Below are 18,294 nucleotides of genomic sequence, written 5' to 3' on the forward strand. Positions count from 1 at the left end.
TCAGGAGGGAAAATCCGTCAGCCTCTATCCCATCAAGGGAGCGGTCTCAGAGCTCCTCTGGCAGCGGGGTCAGCGGTTTACAGAATTATTAAATGGTACTAAAGGGAAAAGGGCGGCAGGGGGAGAGAGCAGAGGTGACGGTAAAGGTCTGCCAAGTGTCACCTCCGTGTTACGATGCCGAGAAAATGTACTTTCCTCGCAGCTCTCCCCCTAAGAAATTTGTTTTGAGGGATTTGACAGTCTTGCAGATAAAGTGACTGCTCGCTACACTTAACTGATCATGCTCCCTCCCGGCTGGCCGGCGCTTCTAGCGGCTCTCAGTACTACCTGTGCAACCTGGGTTGCGGTAGCATTGTCACTGATTTCCAAGGTAACTGCTTTTTTGCTCTTCTGAGCAGACATACCTGCGTGAGGAGGGGGGGGGAAAGTCTTTTCCCCGCTCCCTGGAAGGATGGTGAAGTGATATACCGGCAAAGAGAGGAGGCTTCTCTAAATTTTGATAACTGCAGCAGACAATTTAGAAATAAGACACTTCTCACGGCCAACATGACAGTGGGTTTTGAGCATTCAGAAAACACCAGGCCAAAAAACTGGAGACATCTTGATCTTTTAAGACAGCTTTTCCAGTACTTTAAGTAAAGGGGGGGGGGGGGGGAAGCGGAGAACGAAAAAGAGAGAGAGAAAAGCTGCAAGGAAAATAATACAAAGCCAGTACAATTGGCATCTAGACAGTAAAGAAAAAAAGTTTTTGAGGTTAAGAGAAGGAAAGACAAAGCTGTTATGTACCCGAGGGATGCAATTTTAGTGGGAATGGAAGATTTGAGTGGTAAAGGAGGAGCGCTTGCCTCTGGGTTCTCTCTCTTCCAGCAGTTCGGCTGCTGGCATCTCAATTTGAATTGCTGGGTGAGTAGCACTTGCTGCGTGCGCGCTTTCCGTCTTGACCATTGAACTTCTTATGTGACTTCTCCCTCGCTCCCTCTCTCCCCCCCTCTCCCTCTCTCTCCCTTTCCTTGTGTGCGGAATAAAAAAAAAAAAAAAAAAAAAAAAGGAGGGGGGAAATCAAGCAAGCATCTCTAGCTGCGACCTTTGTTAGCCGTGTTGTTTTTATTTATTTATTTTATGGTAATCATCTTTTTTAGCAGGGGGAAGCGTGACTTTTCGATGGCACTTTAATTTTTCCAGCGGGCGCGAGAAGCAGGCGGCGGAGCGGGGTTTTGTCTCGGCACAATGGTGCAGCAGGGCAGAGTTGTTGCACTCCTCCTCTTTTGCCTTCCTCCGCCCGATTTTTTTTTTTTTTTTGGCTCGGGTTTTTGGAAAGGGGGAAAGGGGGGAAGAAATTCTCTTGTGCTCGCAGGGTGGGATCAGGGGGTGTGTGGAGGGTGTTGGGGGGGGGAGTTTTCAGAGTCTCATATACGGCAGGTTTCGGGTTCTGATTTATAGATGTTGAACAATGGTTAACAGCGAGGGAGAAGTGTGAGCGCGTGTATTATCTGTGTATTCTGTACGCGGTAATACATTCACCCAGTGAATATGACATCACTATCTTTCTGTGCTTTTTCTCCTTTGGGGCGGAGGGGGCCACTTCAAAGCTTTCTGCAGTTCAGTACGATATTTCCTTAACTCTGAAACCATGAAGGTAAAAATGCTTTTTTTAGGAGAAAAAGTTGGTTTGTAGCAGGGCACAGATGTTGCAGCTAAGGGGTTTTGGAAATGAGGTGGTTTAACTCCTGTCATACACAAAACGAGATATTTTTTTTCTTCTGGGGGAATTATTGAAAATTGTGTGTAGTAATTTTTAATTGAGTGCTTTTGATCCTGTGTTTGGTTGACACTCCGTTAAATTTTCTGAATTCCTCAGAAAGCGCAGCTGGAATGGGAAAGATTAAAATTTTAGGGACACTACATAAAAATGATTTCACTCAGGGATAAAGGAAGATGAAAAATAGTACCGAATTTTGATAAATATGAGATAGTGTGTGTCTTGACACAGTGTCTCTGTGTTCGTTATCAGAAGTCCACGAGACTTTTTTTCTCGTATTGACGTGTATTACAGGAACTAAACCTGCCAGTCAGCCAGTTCTGTACATTGCCCGTAATTATACACAGAAAACCAGGAATGTATTTAAGAACTTGAGAAAGCATCTCATTTGAACCGGAGGTTTTGCGGGAGTCTTGAGTTTTCTGCTGTTGTCTTTTCTAACTCTGCCAAGCGTGCTCGTGGAGTCACTCGAGCCAGGAGGATTTCTGGGGCTTCGGTTCTCTGTGATGCCTTTGCCTGAACAGCTCACTTGATTTATTTGCCTTTGCTTGTATAAAACGTAGAGGTGATAAAAATTCTGTAGAGATTTGTAACAGCAGTAGCGAAAATCTAAACTGACAGTAATTTAGATGTTTCTTCTTTCACTGCATGCTCTTGCGTACGCAGGTTTTACACGGCCAGTGCTGGGATCTTGTAAGCGTTTCTCTGCCTTTGCAGGAATTCTTTTTGTTGGGACCTAGGGCAAAAGGCCCGATAGCGCTGGGTAAACGTGTGTGTTTCTTCTCCTCTGAAGCCTTTGCAAGGTGTTTCAATTCTGGTGTGCATTCAGCATCACGGTTTGGGGGAAACTTTGTTCAATTTGTTCAAGAAATAATTGATCTGGACTTACTGGTTTCATCGCTCAATTGTTCTGTGGCTGATGCGTAGCGTTTTTAGCACGTTTAAAAATGAAAACATTTGTGGAGCTTTGCTATTTGTTATTTCATATGCGTTTACTCCAAACATCGTGTATTGGTATTGAGCACAGTCCGCTACAATTCATGAATGCTGCATTTTTAAAAGCTGCTCTGAGAACTTGGCATCGGATCTGGAGGCATGTGTCTGCATGTTAGTTTTTTAATAACGCTGTTATTACTGAAATAGCCAAGTACCGGTGGGTATAGGCATGCATGTTAATTTTTCTTCATTTCTTGCAGTTTGTTAACAGCCTCGCATTCAAGTTCGTACTGTAGACAGAAGTCACAGATACCCTCATAAAATCAGTGGAGCCTTTTCTCCGACAGTGTGTATCTGTCTGGTGCTGAAATATGTGATTTATATGCAAGAAGTCAGGCTGGTTATGTGGCATTTTACAGAATGCTAGGTAATAAGTAAAATTGCATTAAGAGGTGTTCATATAAAGCACGTAGAAATAAGGTCTATGAGGGCAATTATGCAGTCAGTCTTTTGCTTAATTTCACTTCTACCTTCTCCCCATCTTCTCTGAATTTTTCTGCATGCTCTATTGCTCTGTATTTCTCCCCTCTCCACCCCCCTCTCTGCTCAGGACCATCTCCTGAAGACCTGTTCAGGTTTTCATCAGTCTCCTCACACAGCGGTTCTGTTTACATGACACATTTTGCTGGTGCTGCTTCAGGAAAAGAGCGTTTTCGGGTTTAATCCAAAGTATGCCATCTCTCAGCTCCGTACCTCATTATATGTGAACGAAGGCTTGCCTGTTATAAAGGAGATAATACCTGTCTGTAATTAACTAAAGCATACGAAGAAAGCACGGAGCGTTTGTCAGGTTGGGAAGGAAGCAGCGCTGCTCCTATTGTAATAGAAGAGCTCACTCCGTGCACCCCGGGGCCTGAAACTTCCAGTCCAGGCTCTACCCTGTCCTCTTGCAGGAAAATTCACCTGTTGATCAAATTGGGGGTAGTCCTGAGTGACCGGGAGCGATAGCCACATGAGTGGGGTGCTGGCTGGGGTGACGCCAGTGTGCAAACGGGCGTGCAAAGATCGGCCAGGACAGATGCAGCAGGGAGCTTTCTCTTCAGCAATAAGGCAGGAGGAGAATGAGGGAGGCAAAATCTGGCATAAATGTAATTAAAAGTGATGTGGAGGGATCTCCAAATGTACAGCTGTGTCTAAAACAGGTGCTTGTGCGGGGCCGACCTGACATTCAGAAACACCGCGTGCTCCGAGAGCACAGCGCTCCCCTTGCATTCAAAGCCCTGAGGTTCATTTTTTTTACTTCTCTTAAGAAAAAAAAATAAATAAAAATACTGTAGCAGCAAGATTACAGCTTACAACAGCTTTGAAAGCAAAGTGTGAGCACACTTAATAACAATGTTTTCCTCCTAATGTTTCAATTCTCCTGCGCGGGAACTACCAGGCAGTAATTAGGTAGCTAAAGCCCTGTTCTTTCCCTTGTACGCTAGAGGATTTGGCATATGCTAATTGTCACCAGATCATTTCACATAATTGCCTTTTGGCGAAATTAAGTGGAAATTTCCTGAACATCTTAAAGGCTCGCTTCCCCCCCTTTCCCCCTCCTTTCCCCTCCGAGCACCCGCTGCCACCTAGGAAGGATGCGGGAAATGTCAGGCGCGGTGGCTCCGTGCTGCAAGACGCAGGGGGCACTTAGGAGGAGCGGGAGGAAAAAGAAAACCCCGCTCTCCTGAAAAGACCTTCTGGACATTGACAGCCAGGAAGCTGGGGTTGTCGTTGAGCTTGCTAGGAGAGCAGATTTGGGGAAGGCTGGAGGCTCTGGTGGGAGCAGGTAGGCTCTGGCCAGCAGAGCGCTGCTGCCCCTGTGTGCCCCCTTCTGCTTTTTTTTTTCTGAAGGGGGTGGTTTTTGTCAGGCTCTGTCTAGGGGGGGTATTGTCCCAGCACATGGTTGTCAGTGCTCCTGTCATCATTTGTGTGAAAGAAGAAAATGAGCCTTTTTTAGCAGGGAGAGCTGGGGCTATCAATGGAGGCCTTGTCTCCCGTTACAATAGGCAGTTAGCTTAGGGCAGGACCTTAGGCAGAAATCAGCTACATTAAACTGTGAAAGGGCTCAGGCCACTGTATCGGCCATAATGGAGCAAGGGGAAGTAGTTTTCAGGAGAAAATGCTTAGTCAGGTGTGAAAACATCCTTAAAAAAAAAAAAAAAACAACAACAAAAAACCTGCAGTCCCGCTGGCTAAATGGAGCAGGACAGAATTAAATCTTTTCTCCTTCAGGAAGGGTTTCATCACTGGCATCACATCTCGGTGCCTGGGAAGGGGACGAGGATGGAGTGACACCCAGCTGGTGGCTTTGCTTGGTTTCAGTGTTTCAGTGACCCTGAATGGTTACAGGGAACCCCTTTGGCTTGCAGGTCCCTACTGCAGTTTGGGGTGCTGCAGCTGACGTGGGTGATCCCCCGGCCGCAGTGGTGCTCACTGCTGGGTGCCTGGCCTTGGGTGTTGGTCACCCTGGCAGGAAATCGAAGAATATTCCAATATTTGCAATGATATTTTAGGAGGTGCCTCTTGTTGCAACTGAGGTTTCTGATATTTTTGCAGAGGGAGGGAGTTCGCTCCTGGGCAGACCCAAGGAGAGATCAACCTGTAGGAAAAAAAAATCTCTTGTGAGCATCTTTGGAGCTGCAGAGAAGCTCAGGAACATCTGTTAACATTTCCATGGCCAGAGTCAGCACAAGTGCAGTAGCACCATCTGGGAAATACAAGGAGACAAGTTACAAACCTATTTTTAACATAAACTGGTATTGAATGGTACCCTTTGCTTAGCCCAGGGAGCAATTCCAGGAGGGCCCGCTAATTCACGACCACTGCCGACCTTCTCCATCCACCCCAGAGGAGGGGGAAAAGCTGACAAACCCTCTTCTGTGCTGCTTTTGTTTTATTGTATGAGGCTCATAAAGGCACTTTCAGCGCCCATCTTTCTCCGGCAGAAAGGGAAAGCAAGGGGGGAACGGGGAAGAGGAGGACGTGGCAAAAAAGGCAGGCGGAGCTCTAGCTCCATTTGTTTTCGGTGCCTGGTGATTAATAGGTTTTAAGGTGAATGGCAAGCCCCCGTTCCTGTGCGGCGAGGAAGGGGAGGGGGCCCGGGGTACCAGTGCCTCATCAATCTCCCCCTTGCCACGCTCCTGCTCGCGGGGGGTGCTCAGCAGGCAGCCGCCCACCCCTGCCCACCGAGCGGGGCGCCAGGCTTCGGGAGCACTCAGGAGGTCACCAAGGCAGGGATGGGTCCCCCACTGCCACATCAGGAGTGCTGGGATGGGGACGGGAGGCAGCTCTGTAGGGTTTGGCCAATTCACCGCTGCTGCGGCGTGATGGTTCGCGTGGAGCCTGGGTGGTTTTCGCAGATGTTACTGACACTGCCGTACCCCGGCAAGCACAGATCCTCTGGCCTCCTTGGCACGTTCCTGTCTCCAATTAATGCCATGTTTTCATGACTGAAGCCAAACAAGCTCTGAATTTGCAAACAAAAACTGCACTAACAAACTCTTCCTATTTAAAGGTTGGTTTCTCTTTGTGCGCTCAACAATACAATGTTTCATCTCGTGCAAGTCTTGTGTTGCTTTCAGAGACTTAGGAACTATTGATTTATACAGCATGTATTAACTTCTTCAATAAATGGGGAGTATTCATCAGTGGGGTGTATTAAATTGGCCTGTGTACGCATAGAAGCATCTTTCATCCTGTTAATGAAATGTCCTTACCATGCAACAAAGACTAATACACAGCAATTTATGCACACAACCTCCCACGGTGTAAATCTGAAGTTCAGATTATTTTTTTTCTCCTGGAAGCACCTATTAAAACTCAGGCTAAATGGATCTCAGTATCCCTCTCAAGCATACACCAGTCCAAAATTTGTTACTTTTTTTTTTCCCCCCTCATTCCAGAGCTCCATTATTGTTTAAAATCATCTGTGTTTAAGCACTCCCAGAAGCATTTCAAATTCATATAGAGAGATTTAGTAGTTGAGTCCCTATGGGGACAATTTCCTCTGGTTTGCTTCAGGCAGGGGTTATCAAGAAAAGCGAACTTCTCTTGTTTTTTTGCAATTCTTTGCCGTGCCCTCTAACCCGGCGTACGAGACCCCAGCTTTCAGTGGGGAGGAGTGATTTACCGGCAGATGGCTTGGTACTTGGGAGACGCTGGGATTTCTCTCCAGAAATCCCCTCTCGCTCTCGCCCATGCACTGATGCTAATCTGCGTGTGCCCATGCCGCTCGGCTCTCCGTGCCTGACACAGCCATAAATGGACTGCTCCGAGTTGCCAGAGAAATTCCTGCTTCTCGCCATGGCTTTTAGCTTAAAACTGCCCGTGCTGAAGTGCTCAAAAACGCATATGGGAGAAGGGCCTTTTGCAGGGGGATGGCTAAGGTCACCTAATAGGTGTCTCCTATTGACAGCTTCTCCAGTTTACCTTTCTCTGCCAGTGGATGGGGTTAGGACCACACTTGTTACTCAGGCAGAGCTCCCATTGACTTCAAAAGAGATGCATATGCGGGATTAATCCTGCTCTTTCCCAGCTAGTCCTTTCTTTTTCTCATCCAAGGAAGCTTAGTTAACTTCAGGAATGCTGCTTTTAAAGAGCAGCTTATTTAGCATATTATGCATGATTAGGTTGGCTTGCAAATTGCGTGCACAATTCTGAGCGGAGTCAAGGTCCTTTTTGCCCTGTGTGTAGTAAGCTGCTGCAAGACGGAAGACAGCCCTAGCTGAGGTAGTGATACAGATGCAGGCTGATTTTCAGGGGCAGTGGATCACAGTCCTCTAACCCAGAGGGTGTATTTTTGAGCATTAAGATAGTATTTTCCCATTTTCCCCCTATACATTTTCCCCACACCTCTGCTCCAGCACTGTCAGCGGCAAAAAAGCATCCTACCCTTTTGTCCCATACCTTTATACGAATCACCTGACTTCAGGGCAGTCACCCCAATAAAAATGACTTACCTGGGGAAAAGTTTGCAGACTGAGGCTCAAACTCTGGGCTGTGGGTGATTTTTTTTCCCCCTTTTTATTTTTTCTGTGAAAGGTGCTAAGTAAACTATGTAATAATTTGACGCCCAGGCTGTTTGGCCAGGATTTTGCAGGAGGCCTTGGTGCATCACAGCAGTGGGAGGTGGTTTCCCACAGTTCCCATGTAACTGCCTATGGTCTATGTAAGCGTGTAAGTCCTGCTCTCTTCTCAAGTGTTGTTTCATGTTTGTCGGCTTAAGTCTGACCCTCTGATGTTATTCTGTCACTTACTTATTTTGTTAACTAACCAGTTCCAGTTTCTGTGAAAACAAGCTCTCCGTGGAAGACAGACCTCAGTGCTGTTGTAATGCCTGTCAGGATCTGGATGGGGTTTTTTGTTTGGTTTGTTTGCGCTGATGTGCAGATGCAGGCGGGGAGCACAGAGGCCTGGCAGCTAGCAGCCACACTGGGGGGGTCACTGAGGAGCACAGCCCTGGCCCAGCAGAGATCCCTCTCGTTGGGAATGGTTGTTCTCTGCAAACCAGGTTTATAACCGGTCATTTGGCATGTAAATAACGCTGTGTGGTGTTGGGTAGGAGCCTGGTGTGTAATGCTATTTGTTACGTGAGGCCCTTGCCAAACCATTCCCAACTTTTGGCCTGTTCAGGTTGGTTCACTTGGAGGAAGGCAGATTTGGGGGCAGAGCATTGGCTTCAGCTTTTTCAATGCAGGGGCTAAGAAGTCCCCACAGCTTCTCTGATGATGATGAGGGGTCTGCATGGCCAAAAGTTGCCTGTGGTTGTACCCCTAGCAGAAGAGCTGACCGAGAGCCTGGCCAGCACAGTGTGCTACAGCTCTTCACGCACATGCCTGTTACAGAGGTGCATCCGTGTAAGGGCTGGAAAAAATCAAATAAAATAAACACAGTAGAAGTTGTGGGAAGCACGAGCACTGCCTTTCTGCTTGCTTCTCTCATCCAGGCGCTTTCTTTGCAGGTTATCGAGTGGGTGAGGCACGTAGGGATGTGGGTGCCAGCAGCGAGGTGCAAGGCAGGGATTAGGGGAGGCTGGGAGAGCCAGAGCCAAAGCTGTGTGCATCCAGACCAATGCAGGGTGCAGGGACTTTGCTGCTTTAGGCAAGGCCAGCTCTCCTTTTCCTTCTCACCCTGCTTTCCCTCATCCTTCCCCTGGTCTTGAATCCCAGAAATAACTCCGTTATTTGAGAATGAAATGCTTTTAGGAGAAGCGAAGTGCTGGGGTGCTGGGGCGCGCGGCGGCCCGGCAGCGGCAGCCCCTGGACGGCAGTGGCGCTGTCGGGGCCGCCCTGCTCTCGCTGCTCTGTTTTAATGTGATTCCTTTGACTTGATGTTAATGCAAGTTGTTCCTTACTTAAAGTAATAAAAGGAAATGAAGACACATTCTAAAATGAAACCTGACTCTAATCCATTCATCATCTAATACCAGCCTCTTTATCTTTGCTGGTACCTAATCTGGTTAAATGTCCCTGTTGTAGGATTTTAGTGAAAATCCTCTATGGGGAATAGGGTTTTTTGCAATTGGATTACTCGCAGTAAATGGTCCAGCAGTTCGCTTGTTTCAGCTTAATTTTTTCTTTGTGATCTTGTGAGGGTAAGTTACAGTTCAGCCTGCCTTTTCCTTTCATTCATTCACTCGCTTGCTCTTTTTTTTTTTTTATTGTTGTGAAGAAAAAATTTCTTTTTCCCCCCAGAGCTAGGAATGTGACAAGAAAAACCTCATGATATCTGCCTGATTCTTCCCCCCACAAGAGTTTTAATTTCAATAGCTTTATCTGTGTTTCTGCCATTATTTATATAGCTGAATATTTCAGGAGCCTAATTCATCAGTATCCAGTTTCCATTTATCAGCGCTCTCTGATGAATTGATAATTAATCAGCTCTTCTAAAATATATATATATAAAATATGCAGGTGATCGCTTGTCAGCTTAATGCTTGCTGATGAAGGGAATACTCTAGCACTACAAAGGCTTTTTATCTGGAGTATTTGCAATGAGCAGTAAATGCAGAACTGAAAGTGAGGACAGGAAGGGGAAAGGAAAAGACCTACAGGTCAGTGAGCATTTGGGTCCCTTGCTAATTAAATGGGGGACTTTGTCAGCCCCTCGCTGAGGAGTCTGCCTGCATCTTCAAGGTGAAGCACAAACAAATAAAATAAAAAGGAACAAATTTTAAAGAATTGCTGTTGCTCTGTACAGGAGCACAACAGGTCAAGATTAAAGAAACTCAAGATCAGGGTGTGTGGTGAGCAGGTTTTAAGCAAACAGGTGGGAAAACTGCAAGGGTGACACCAAGAAGGGATCTAGAAAAGTGTGAAGCTCACATGGAAGTCCTGGGTGCTCTGTTTTCTATGCATTGTACCTTGTGCTGCAGGGGGCAGTTTGCAGCCCTCCTCTAACGCCATCGACCTTTTTCTCTCGACAGTCTAACAAAGTGCCAGTTGTGCAGCACCCACACCATGTACACCCTCTTACGCCGCTTATCACATACAGCAATGAGCACTTCACACCAGGAAACCCTCCTCCACACTTACCAGCCGACGTAGATCCAAAAACAGGTAGGTGGGAAATAGTTTGGGGTTTTAAGAGTGGGTGGATCTTTCCATTTTGCGTGTTACGGGGAAGGAGTGCAGTAGGAAGGATTTCCCATGCTGGAGCGCCAAAGGGGAGCATGTAAAATGTCAAATGCATGCAAGAATCTGGCCAAAATAGTTTATTTTAAAGCCAATTAGACTTCAGAAGGAAACCTACTGGGTGAATTTTCATGACGCTTCTGCAAAGTGACACCGGAGTTGTATGTGTGGGGTCGTTCGCAGGTGTGTTTCTTTGCGAGCGTGATAGCCCTTCTCGTAGGTGGATCTGCTAACAGCTTGGTTTGCATGCACAACCCCGAGAGTTAAACATGTACGTTCTGTGATCTGCACTTACAAAATTGCAGCTGGAATTTTAAAGGTGGTGGGTCATGACCAGGTTCAAAATGAATCTCTTTTAATTCCCCAAACCCCATTGTTTCTGTGTCAGGAGTTCAGCCATTTTTCTCCTATAATGTTGAATTTTTATCCACTCTAACTACTTAACTGCAGCTATATACTTGCAACTCTTTTCCCCAATGTAAGTCTACCCAACTCTCAGTTCAGCCTGAAGGGCAGTCTTCTTGAATATAGAGCAACGTGTAAAACCCTGACTAGATTTTTTGGTGTAACAGAATAGAATTTACATGTTATTCTAACTTTTTAAGAGTCCCTGTTTAACCCGAGGGCCCAGAGAAGTCAAACAGTGTCAATCTTCTCTCGTCAGGCTGCATTGAGTTCCTAGTGACAGTGGTTTTGTTTTTGTTAATCTAAATGCCAGCTAGTTAATTAGAGACTACATCTGAAACTGAATCCATGTCCAGAGTTTGTCAGAAGAATTGCTCTGTGTTGGCCCTAGCATACGCCGGTAATTTATTTAAGCTGCAGCCCTTGAACCAGGCAGTGCATTAGCTGTTTTTCACTCCATGCGCTTCAGCGGGGGCCCCCTTTTAATTGTCCTTAATGCTACCTTCACGTGGCTTAAAAGGAATCCATCTCACCATCCCTGGGTATTGCGAGTGAATGGCATAGTCAACCTCTCATTTAAATAATGGTAGTACAGGGAATAGCATTTAAATGGTTATCGTAAAACATATGATTAACGTCTGCAGACTGTTTACTTTTCTTCTGTGAACATTCTTTCAAGTGTGCAAATAGCTCACCGGATGGTTAAAGCCCAGTTAATCTGTTTGGTTTTTGTAATGGAGAAAAAGCAATGTCTGCGTGAAAATGTCACACAAGGAGATTTAATTTAGAGATTAAAAGCTTCCCGAGTGACTTAAAAAAAATAATTTTTAGCCACGACTACAGTACCCCTTCCTTTTAACACTCTCTGTTTTAATTTTGCTTCTGCTATATAATTGTGCTCTGGCTTGGTATTTGAAAGACCCAGTTCTGTAGCCTTTACTCCCCTGAGTAATTCCTACTCTCTTTCAAGGTAAGGAGCATAAAATTTGGGCTTCCATCAGGAATCGATTTATCCTTCCTGGAGCTGCACCAGTTCCAGAGAGGACCTGTGGACGCTCTGCCCTCCCTGTCACACGTTCAACATTTTCCCCCCATTTTAGCAAGCACTTCCAGGTTCTGTCCCCAATTTATTTATTTCTACTCATCCCCTAGGTTACAAGAAAGGGTAGGGATCCAAACCATGTGTCTCCCAAGCCCCTGAAAAGCAAACGTCATTTGCAATTATAATGACTTTATAGCTTGTTTTGGAGATTACTTTGGAATAGTGCCATGCTATTGAGTATGCAAAGTATAGGTAGGGCCATGCTCGTTTGGTGACTTCGAGAATAAAATAATCATGAACTTGATACAGGGTCCATTTTGTTTTTGATCATTGAAGATGACACCTAGCACAGCATCATACCAAAATGGTAGCCAAGATGCCTAAATTCTTCACTTAAAAAATAGCAAAATAATTATCTTTGATTGAAGAGGTGACTGAGACAGAATTGCATCAATTTTTCTGGTTGAAACTCATCTAACAAGATGCCAAGAGGCTATCTATAAGGCTGCAAAGCAACCTTTAAAAACTGAAAGCAAAGTCATGAGTATTGTAATAAAAAAGAACAGATAGTGATGTGGAAACATATGTGATTTTTCCTTATATTTATTTATTTCCATATCTCAACAGTAACACCGCTTTATGTTCCTCTCCTGCAGGAATTCCAAGGCCTCCACATCCTCCAGATATATCTCCTTACTATCCACTATCACCGGGCACTGTAGGACAAATCCCCCATCCGCTAGGATGGTTAGTACCACAGTAAGGAGTTCCATTTTTTTATTTTCCATTTTCTTTTTTGATGTGTAACATTTATGTTAAAAATTGTGTGTGCGAGCCTGTGTGTGTGCATTTGGATAAGTCTGTTTGCCAACTGCCAATCTATTGAGTGATTATCAATTTACTCATCTCATACAAATTAATTAAAACTTATACCAGGTCATGTGGTCTTAAACAAACATGGGCAGTTGGGCACGGCTTTGCATGTTGTCTCAACCAGCTGATGGCTTGTGAAGCATGAATTTTTAAATCATTATGCAGAAATGTTCTTTTCTTGTTAATGCTCTCACACTCCACCACATTTGTTTGTTTTCAATATGCCCTCACACTTGGTTTTCTGGGAGCTCACAGTGGATCTAATGGACTTCTTTAATGTTTTCTTAACAGCCATCCTCAGTGAAAATGCACAACTTTAAATGTCATTGGATTTCCCCTTAAAATCCCCTTCATTTTTTTTGTGAAAAAGTAAAGCTTTACATCAACTGGTGAACAGCATTCCTGGTTGAGACAGGGTTGGACAGTTGGCATCTAAAGAATGGAATTTTCTTGCAAACAAGAAAGAAGAATTAGTTTACTTTAAAACTGGCTTAGAAAAAAAAAGCTATGGAGAGTTATTGTTCTTGCATTTTGTTTGTTTTTTCCCAACTCCTTATATTCCACTTGCAGAACCTTGTTGGATATGAGGTTCCCTCCGATAACTGAGTCCTTATTTTCTTTTTTTTTTCTTATGTTACCATCTCTGCAATGGTTTTGTGACACATTTGAACACTTCCTAGGTCTTGTGTACAGTATATTTGATTTAAAACATTATAAAATACTTCCATGCCGCTGCATACAATGATTCTGTTCATTATAGATCAAGATCATTACCTTATTTTTCTCACCTAGTTAGCCTCATCAATATGGGGGAGATCAGATTTCTTTAGAAATTACTTTCCCAAAGATAGAAATAGTTTGTTCCTGCTTGAGGTTGTTTGGTCAGCTGTGTTAAAATAGCTTGCCTTCCCTAAGGAAACCAAATTCACGCCTGCAGGAGAATGAGGCAGAGCGGTGGAGTCCTCACACGCACTCAGTTTTTGGGCAGGTGAAGGGTTTGAGAACACACGTGCCTGGGTGTTTAAGAGGTGCAGAGGATTCAGGAGAGCTGGAGCTTGGACCTCAGCCTCAGCAGCCCACTTCTGGCCATTCTGCAAGCCCTCCTTCATCACAGGATGGTCATGCAACTTGCGTGGAGTAGAGGCCCTCCCTCACGGAAAGCAAGACACGTCCATCATGTCCTGCAGAAGGCTGAGTTACTACAGAAGAGCACAGCATGAGCAGAACAAAAACCCAGAGTTGCTGCTCTCTGAAATGATAAATTTCTCCTCATTTGTGGTGATTTACCTTTTATATAGGATACCCTGAACGCATGTTGGCTTCTTTTTTTCTTCTTTCTTGCTAGCAGGGCCTAACTGCAGTACAGCCAGCTCAGGCTTGGAGCTCTGTTGCAACCACTTAGCTCAAGTTGGCACAGCAAAAGCCTCGTCACTTAAAATAAATATACTCAGTGAATACCAAAAGGCACTAACATCAAAGATGTGAGAGTTTAGGAAGAAATTCCTCAGTGTTGTTGGCCTGTGCCTCATTGCACATTGTTGTCTCAAACCCTTTCATCATTGTGTGCAGACACAGGGTTGTCCTCCTTGAACCTCATGTTGTGGCTGCCAAACCTACGCGAATGTTGCCATGTGTGGCCAAGTTCATCAGGCAGGTGATAATGGCCACCTTTGTCACAGGAAGACTCTGTCATCACCGCTGGCTTATAACAAGCCAACACCCATGGCTTATTTGTCTAACCACAACTCTTGGAGCTTCTCTGAATGGTTTTTGTTGAGGGATGATACCGTCACATTCACTGTTGCTCTAGGAGAGCAGCTGGGCCGTTTTCGCAGAAGTAACCCCAGATTTTTATTTCCCCTTTCATTGCCACTCGTGCTTTACCATCTACTTCCCAACCCATCAATCTTCAACTGGCCAGGGTGTCCCTAGCACTGTACCCCCCCAGAACGCATCCTGCCCATTCAGATGATAAATTTGAAGGACAGATGAAAAGAGCTAGCCAGCACAGACAAACCTCAATCAGAAAAAGTTGTGTGTCTTTCATGAGGATGCTGTTTTGCATGTTGCTGTATTTTTTAATTATTGTAATGAGGTGTGATTGTCTATTGGTTACCCACAATACTTCTTGGGGACTCTCCCCCGGTAACTCTTGTCAACACTTGTTAATCTGACAAAAGGCTACAAATTAAGCTCTGTTAATTTAATGTTTTCTCACCGAGATCTAAATACCGAAAGAGGCCCAAAGCGCAACTGAAGTCCTTTGATTCACTGTACTTTATTTTGGTATAAATTTACATTCATTATTGTTTTCCTTTGGATGTGTAGCCCTCAATTAGTGTGATGGCTCCATTAAAGCAAGCGAGACTTCGCCTTTAATTATTACAACAAAACACCTAGTTTCAGCTTGGGGAGAGGGTCTCTATTGACATAAGCAGAGGTTATAAAATTTAATTAGCCATTCCTATCAGATTTATGGCATTCAAATTGTTCTGTGTTTCTTTCCTTTGATCCTTGCTGTACAATCCCCAAGATTTTTGTTCTGATCAAATGAGAATAAAGCTTAGTGTGCAGAGAGAAGTTTTTTGTTGTTGTTGTTGTGTATTTTTTTTTAAACCCTTTTTTCTTTCTCTCATTCTCTCTTTCCCTTCTTTTTGCCAGGCAAGGTCAGCCAGTGTACCCAATCACGACAGGGGGTTTCCGCCACCCTTACCCAACAGCTCTGACCGTCAATGCTTCCATGTCAAGGTGAGTTCAAATACTGAGGTCCTGAGTCGAGAGCAAGTGTAACTCCTCCTGCCACCCTCTCTAGAGGAGGGCATTTCATCTAGGAAACTTATTCCTGAAAGCACATCAGTTAAACAGTCATCCTTAGTTTTTTGGTAGGGCGGAGGAGGAGAGGGCGAGCAGTACCTTCCAATTTGATCAGAAGAGGATGTCTCAGTGCTCTTATTGGTCTTTAAGAATTTGTTTTTGAGGGAGAGGTGGAGGAGCAGGAAGTCATCTTTAAAAGCCAACTAAATGAAAAAGCTGTGAGAATGTGATGTTGAAAAAGCAAGGAGGAGAAGTCGTGCCACCTTTTGCTTTCTCGGTGGCTATCACCCAGAGCAGTGCTCCGTGTGCGAGAGGGGAGGCCGGGGAGCAGGGTGGGGGCTGCTCTTCAAGCAGAGTTGGAAGGAAGGTTATTGCGCTGTATTTTCCCTACCAAAGCTCCAAACACTGATAGACAACATGAAAGGGCCTGCCTGACCCTTAAAGCTTTAGAAGTATATATTTCTCCCCCTCCCTACCTTCAATTAATTCCATCTAATTTTCCAGGGGCTGCTAGTTTTATTTACAAACTGGTTGGCAGCACTATGTTTAAGTAATCACTAATTGCTCCTAATGATAGTTTTATTTTCTGTTCATCTGATTTTCAGTCTGGTTAATTAAATCGGTGGAGGTTTAGACTTTCCTGATGGGCTGAAACAGCTAATCCATTTTGATGATGGCACATAATTAAATTAGCATGCATTACATAGCAAGGTTCCACATCTCTTCCCTTCTCTGTCCCTTCCTCTCCGTCTCTGCAGTTTAATATGTGAAGGTTGGCATATAGAGGATTTAAGGAGAAGATTAGGTGGGGGGGAACACACCTCCTTGAGCAAGGGAAACCTGTAACTAGAGCTCGTGACTGAATGGGTAGGGAAATACTGTGTTGCGTGCTTTAGATAAGTAGAGTAAAAGCAAAAATTAAAATTTGCCCACATCGCTCTGGCAAACAGAAAAAGACAATGGAAAAAGCAACTTTTTGAAAAAAAAAAAAATTAATAGACCCAGCTCAGGCAAAAAAATCCTGGGTTGTGGGGAGAGAGCTGCAAATTTAAACAATGATTCCCTCCCTCTATTTAATCTTTTTTAATATCTATAAAAGGCTTGCAGGCATGGTGCGAGGCAAAGTAGAGCTTGATTTAGTTTAATTATTATTAGAGAGGCTAGTCATTTGGGGGAGGGGGGGTGTGGGAGGGGGGAGGCTATATTCCCAAGATAGGCTTTATGAAAGGTATCTAGTTAAAAAGAGTACACAGCAAATTAAATACATTATTGTGGTAATGGGACGACAGAAGTAGAGGTCTATTATACTTATGGCAGTTATAGGAAATGTAGGCTCCTTGCCCTGTTCTAGCACATCCTTTGATATTCATTCCATTCAGCAGCAGGGCCAGGACTTCTCAGAATTAAGTGATGGGTCATTATACTTTAAACACCATGGAGAAGCCTAGATTGGCAATTAAACAGCACTTGCTGACACTCGCTTGTGCCACCCTGTGACCCCCTTTAGATTGAGTTGTTGGAGCTCGGGGCCCTCAGCCTGCTAAATTGGTAGCAGGCACTTCTCCTGACGAGGGCTGGCTCTGAAATCTGCCGGCTTCAAAGGGAGCAAGATCATGTATAAACCATAATGTGGGTGCACCGTGGCTCAAAAAATAAGGCAGGAATAGATGAAATGTTACAAGTGCAAGGGGAAAATGAGAGAATAATGACAAATCTAATGCAACTCAAAGCAGAATTGTTGCACAGAAAAATGCATCCCACTGCTTGTGCATAAAATCAAGGCAGGCAGATGACATCCAGTTAACAGAAACATGTCAACAGTGAAGTAAAGTGAGAGTGAGTAAGAGAGAAGCCCTTGAGACAGCCAGGAACAAAAAATTAGTTGTCCTTAACAAGTTAAGACTCATCATTATATTCTGGCTTGGAGCCATAAAAGGAGACAGTGGTGTATAATGAGCTACTTAGAATTTTTAGGGTGTTTATTGCAATTCAAGGAATCCTTGTCTAGAGAAAAAAAATACGGGGGGATGTCTTAGGCAAAGGTGAGGGGTGTGTGTATCGGCGCACAGCCTTTGTTTTTGTCTTGACGTGTGCCCATACGTACACACGCGCCCAGGCGCAGACGCAGGCCGATGAATAGATTTAAGATGTTTATCCTTTGTTTCAGCCCAGAAACTCCCCTCCTGGTTTCCCACAGCTGGGAACACCCTCTGGGCAGACCGTGCTCCGACACACAATTTTCTCATGCCTGCCGTATCAGGTGGAGCACCTGCACTCAGCGGTGGGGCAGCCCTGGCCCCGAGCGCCCGGCGTGCCTGCAGACGTGCCCTGCGGGCAGCATCCCTGCAGTAAGGCACAAGCCTCAGGGCCGCTGTCTCCACTCTGGCCAAACGCTGAATCCAGGGCAGACCCCAGTCTCAGCCCCCTGTCCTCCAAGACCTCGTCCACATCCTTCCAGAGCCTTGCTTTAAAGGGAATTCCCGCACTTGCCTGCGTTGTGATGCAGACCTTTGGAGCACATAACGCTTCCCAGCCCTGAATATTCCCTGAGCTTAGTAATTACACTTCATTAGTTAGAGTGTGCTTATGAATAGTTTATAAAAGGTTAATGGGTGACTAATAGTGATTTTAATAAACGGTTTAAACTATTAAGGTAGTGTCTTCAGGTTGTTTTAACCATTTACAACTCTTTTCTCTGCTTGTAGCATCATCCCCCTCGCTTCTGAAGCATGCAATATGCTTATAACATGTCTTGATCCTTCATTATCCCTTTGTAATATGCCCGTAACGCA

The 18,294-nt window shown here is 44.8% G+C and overlaps 1 protein-coding gene across 18 annotated transcripts in view; it reads left to right on the plus strand.

Moving 5' to 3' along the window:
* TCF7L2 (transcription factor 7 like 2) overlaps positions 1 to 18,294 on the plus strand; it is a 177,585-nt gene that overhangs the window by 139,438 nt on the left and 19,853 nt on the right. For 15 of the 18 annotated variants that reach the window (XM_084526531.1, XM_084526514.1, XM_084526524.1 and 12 more), the window contains 3 exons: positions 10,161 to 10,293; positions 12,472 to 12,574; positions 15,350 to 15,436. In XM_084526531.1, coding sequence (XP_084382657.1) covers positions 10,161 to 10,293; positions 12,472 to 12,574; positions 15,350 to 15,436 — 323 coding nt within the window. The remainder of the gene's footprint in view (positions 1 to 10,160; positions 10,294 to 12,471; positions 12,575 to 15,349; positions 15,437 to 18,294) is intronic. The other 3 variants (XM_084526525.1, XM_084526527.1, XM_084526521.1) reach the window with 1 other exon arrangement.

This window comes from Aythya ferina (assembly GCF_964211825.1).
Source record: "Aythya ferina genome assembly, chromosome: 7".
NCBI lineage: Eukaryota > Metazoa > Chordata > Aves > Anseriformes > Anatidae > Aythya > Aythya ferina.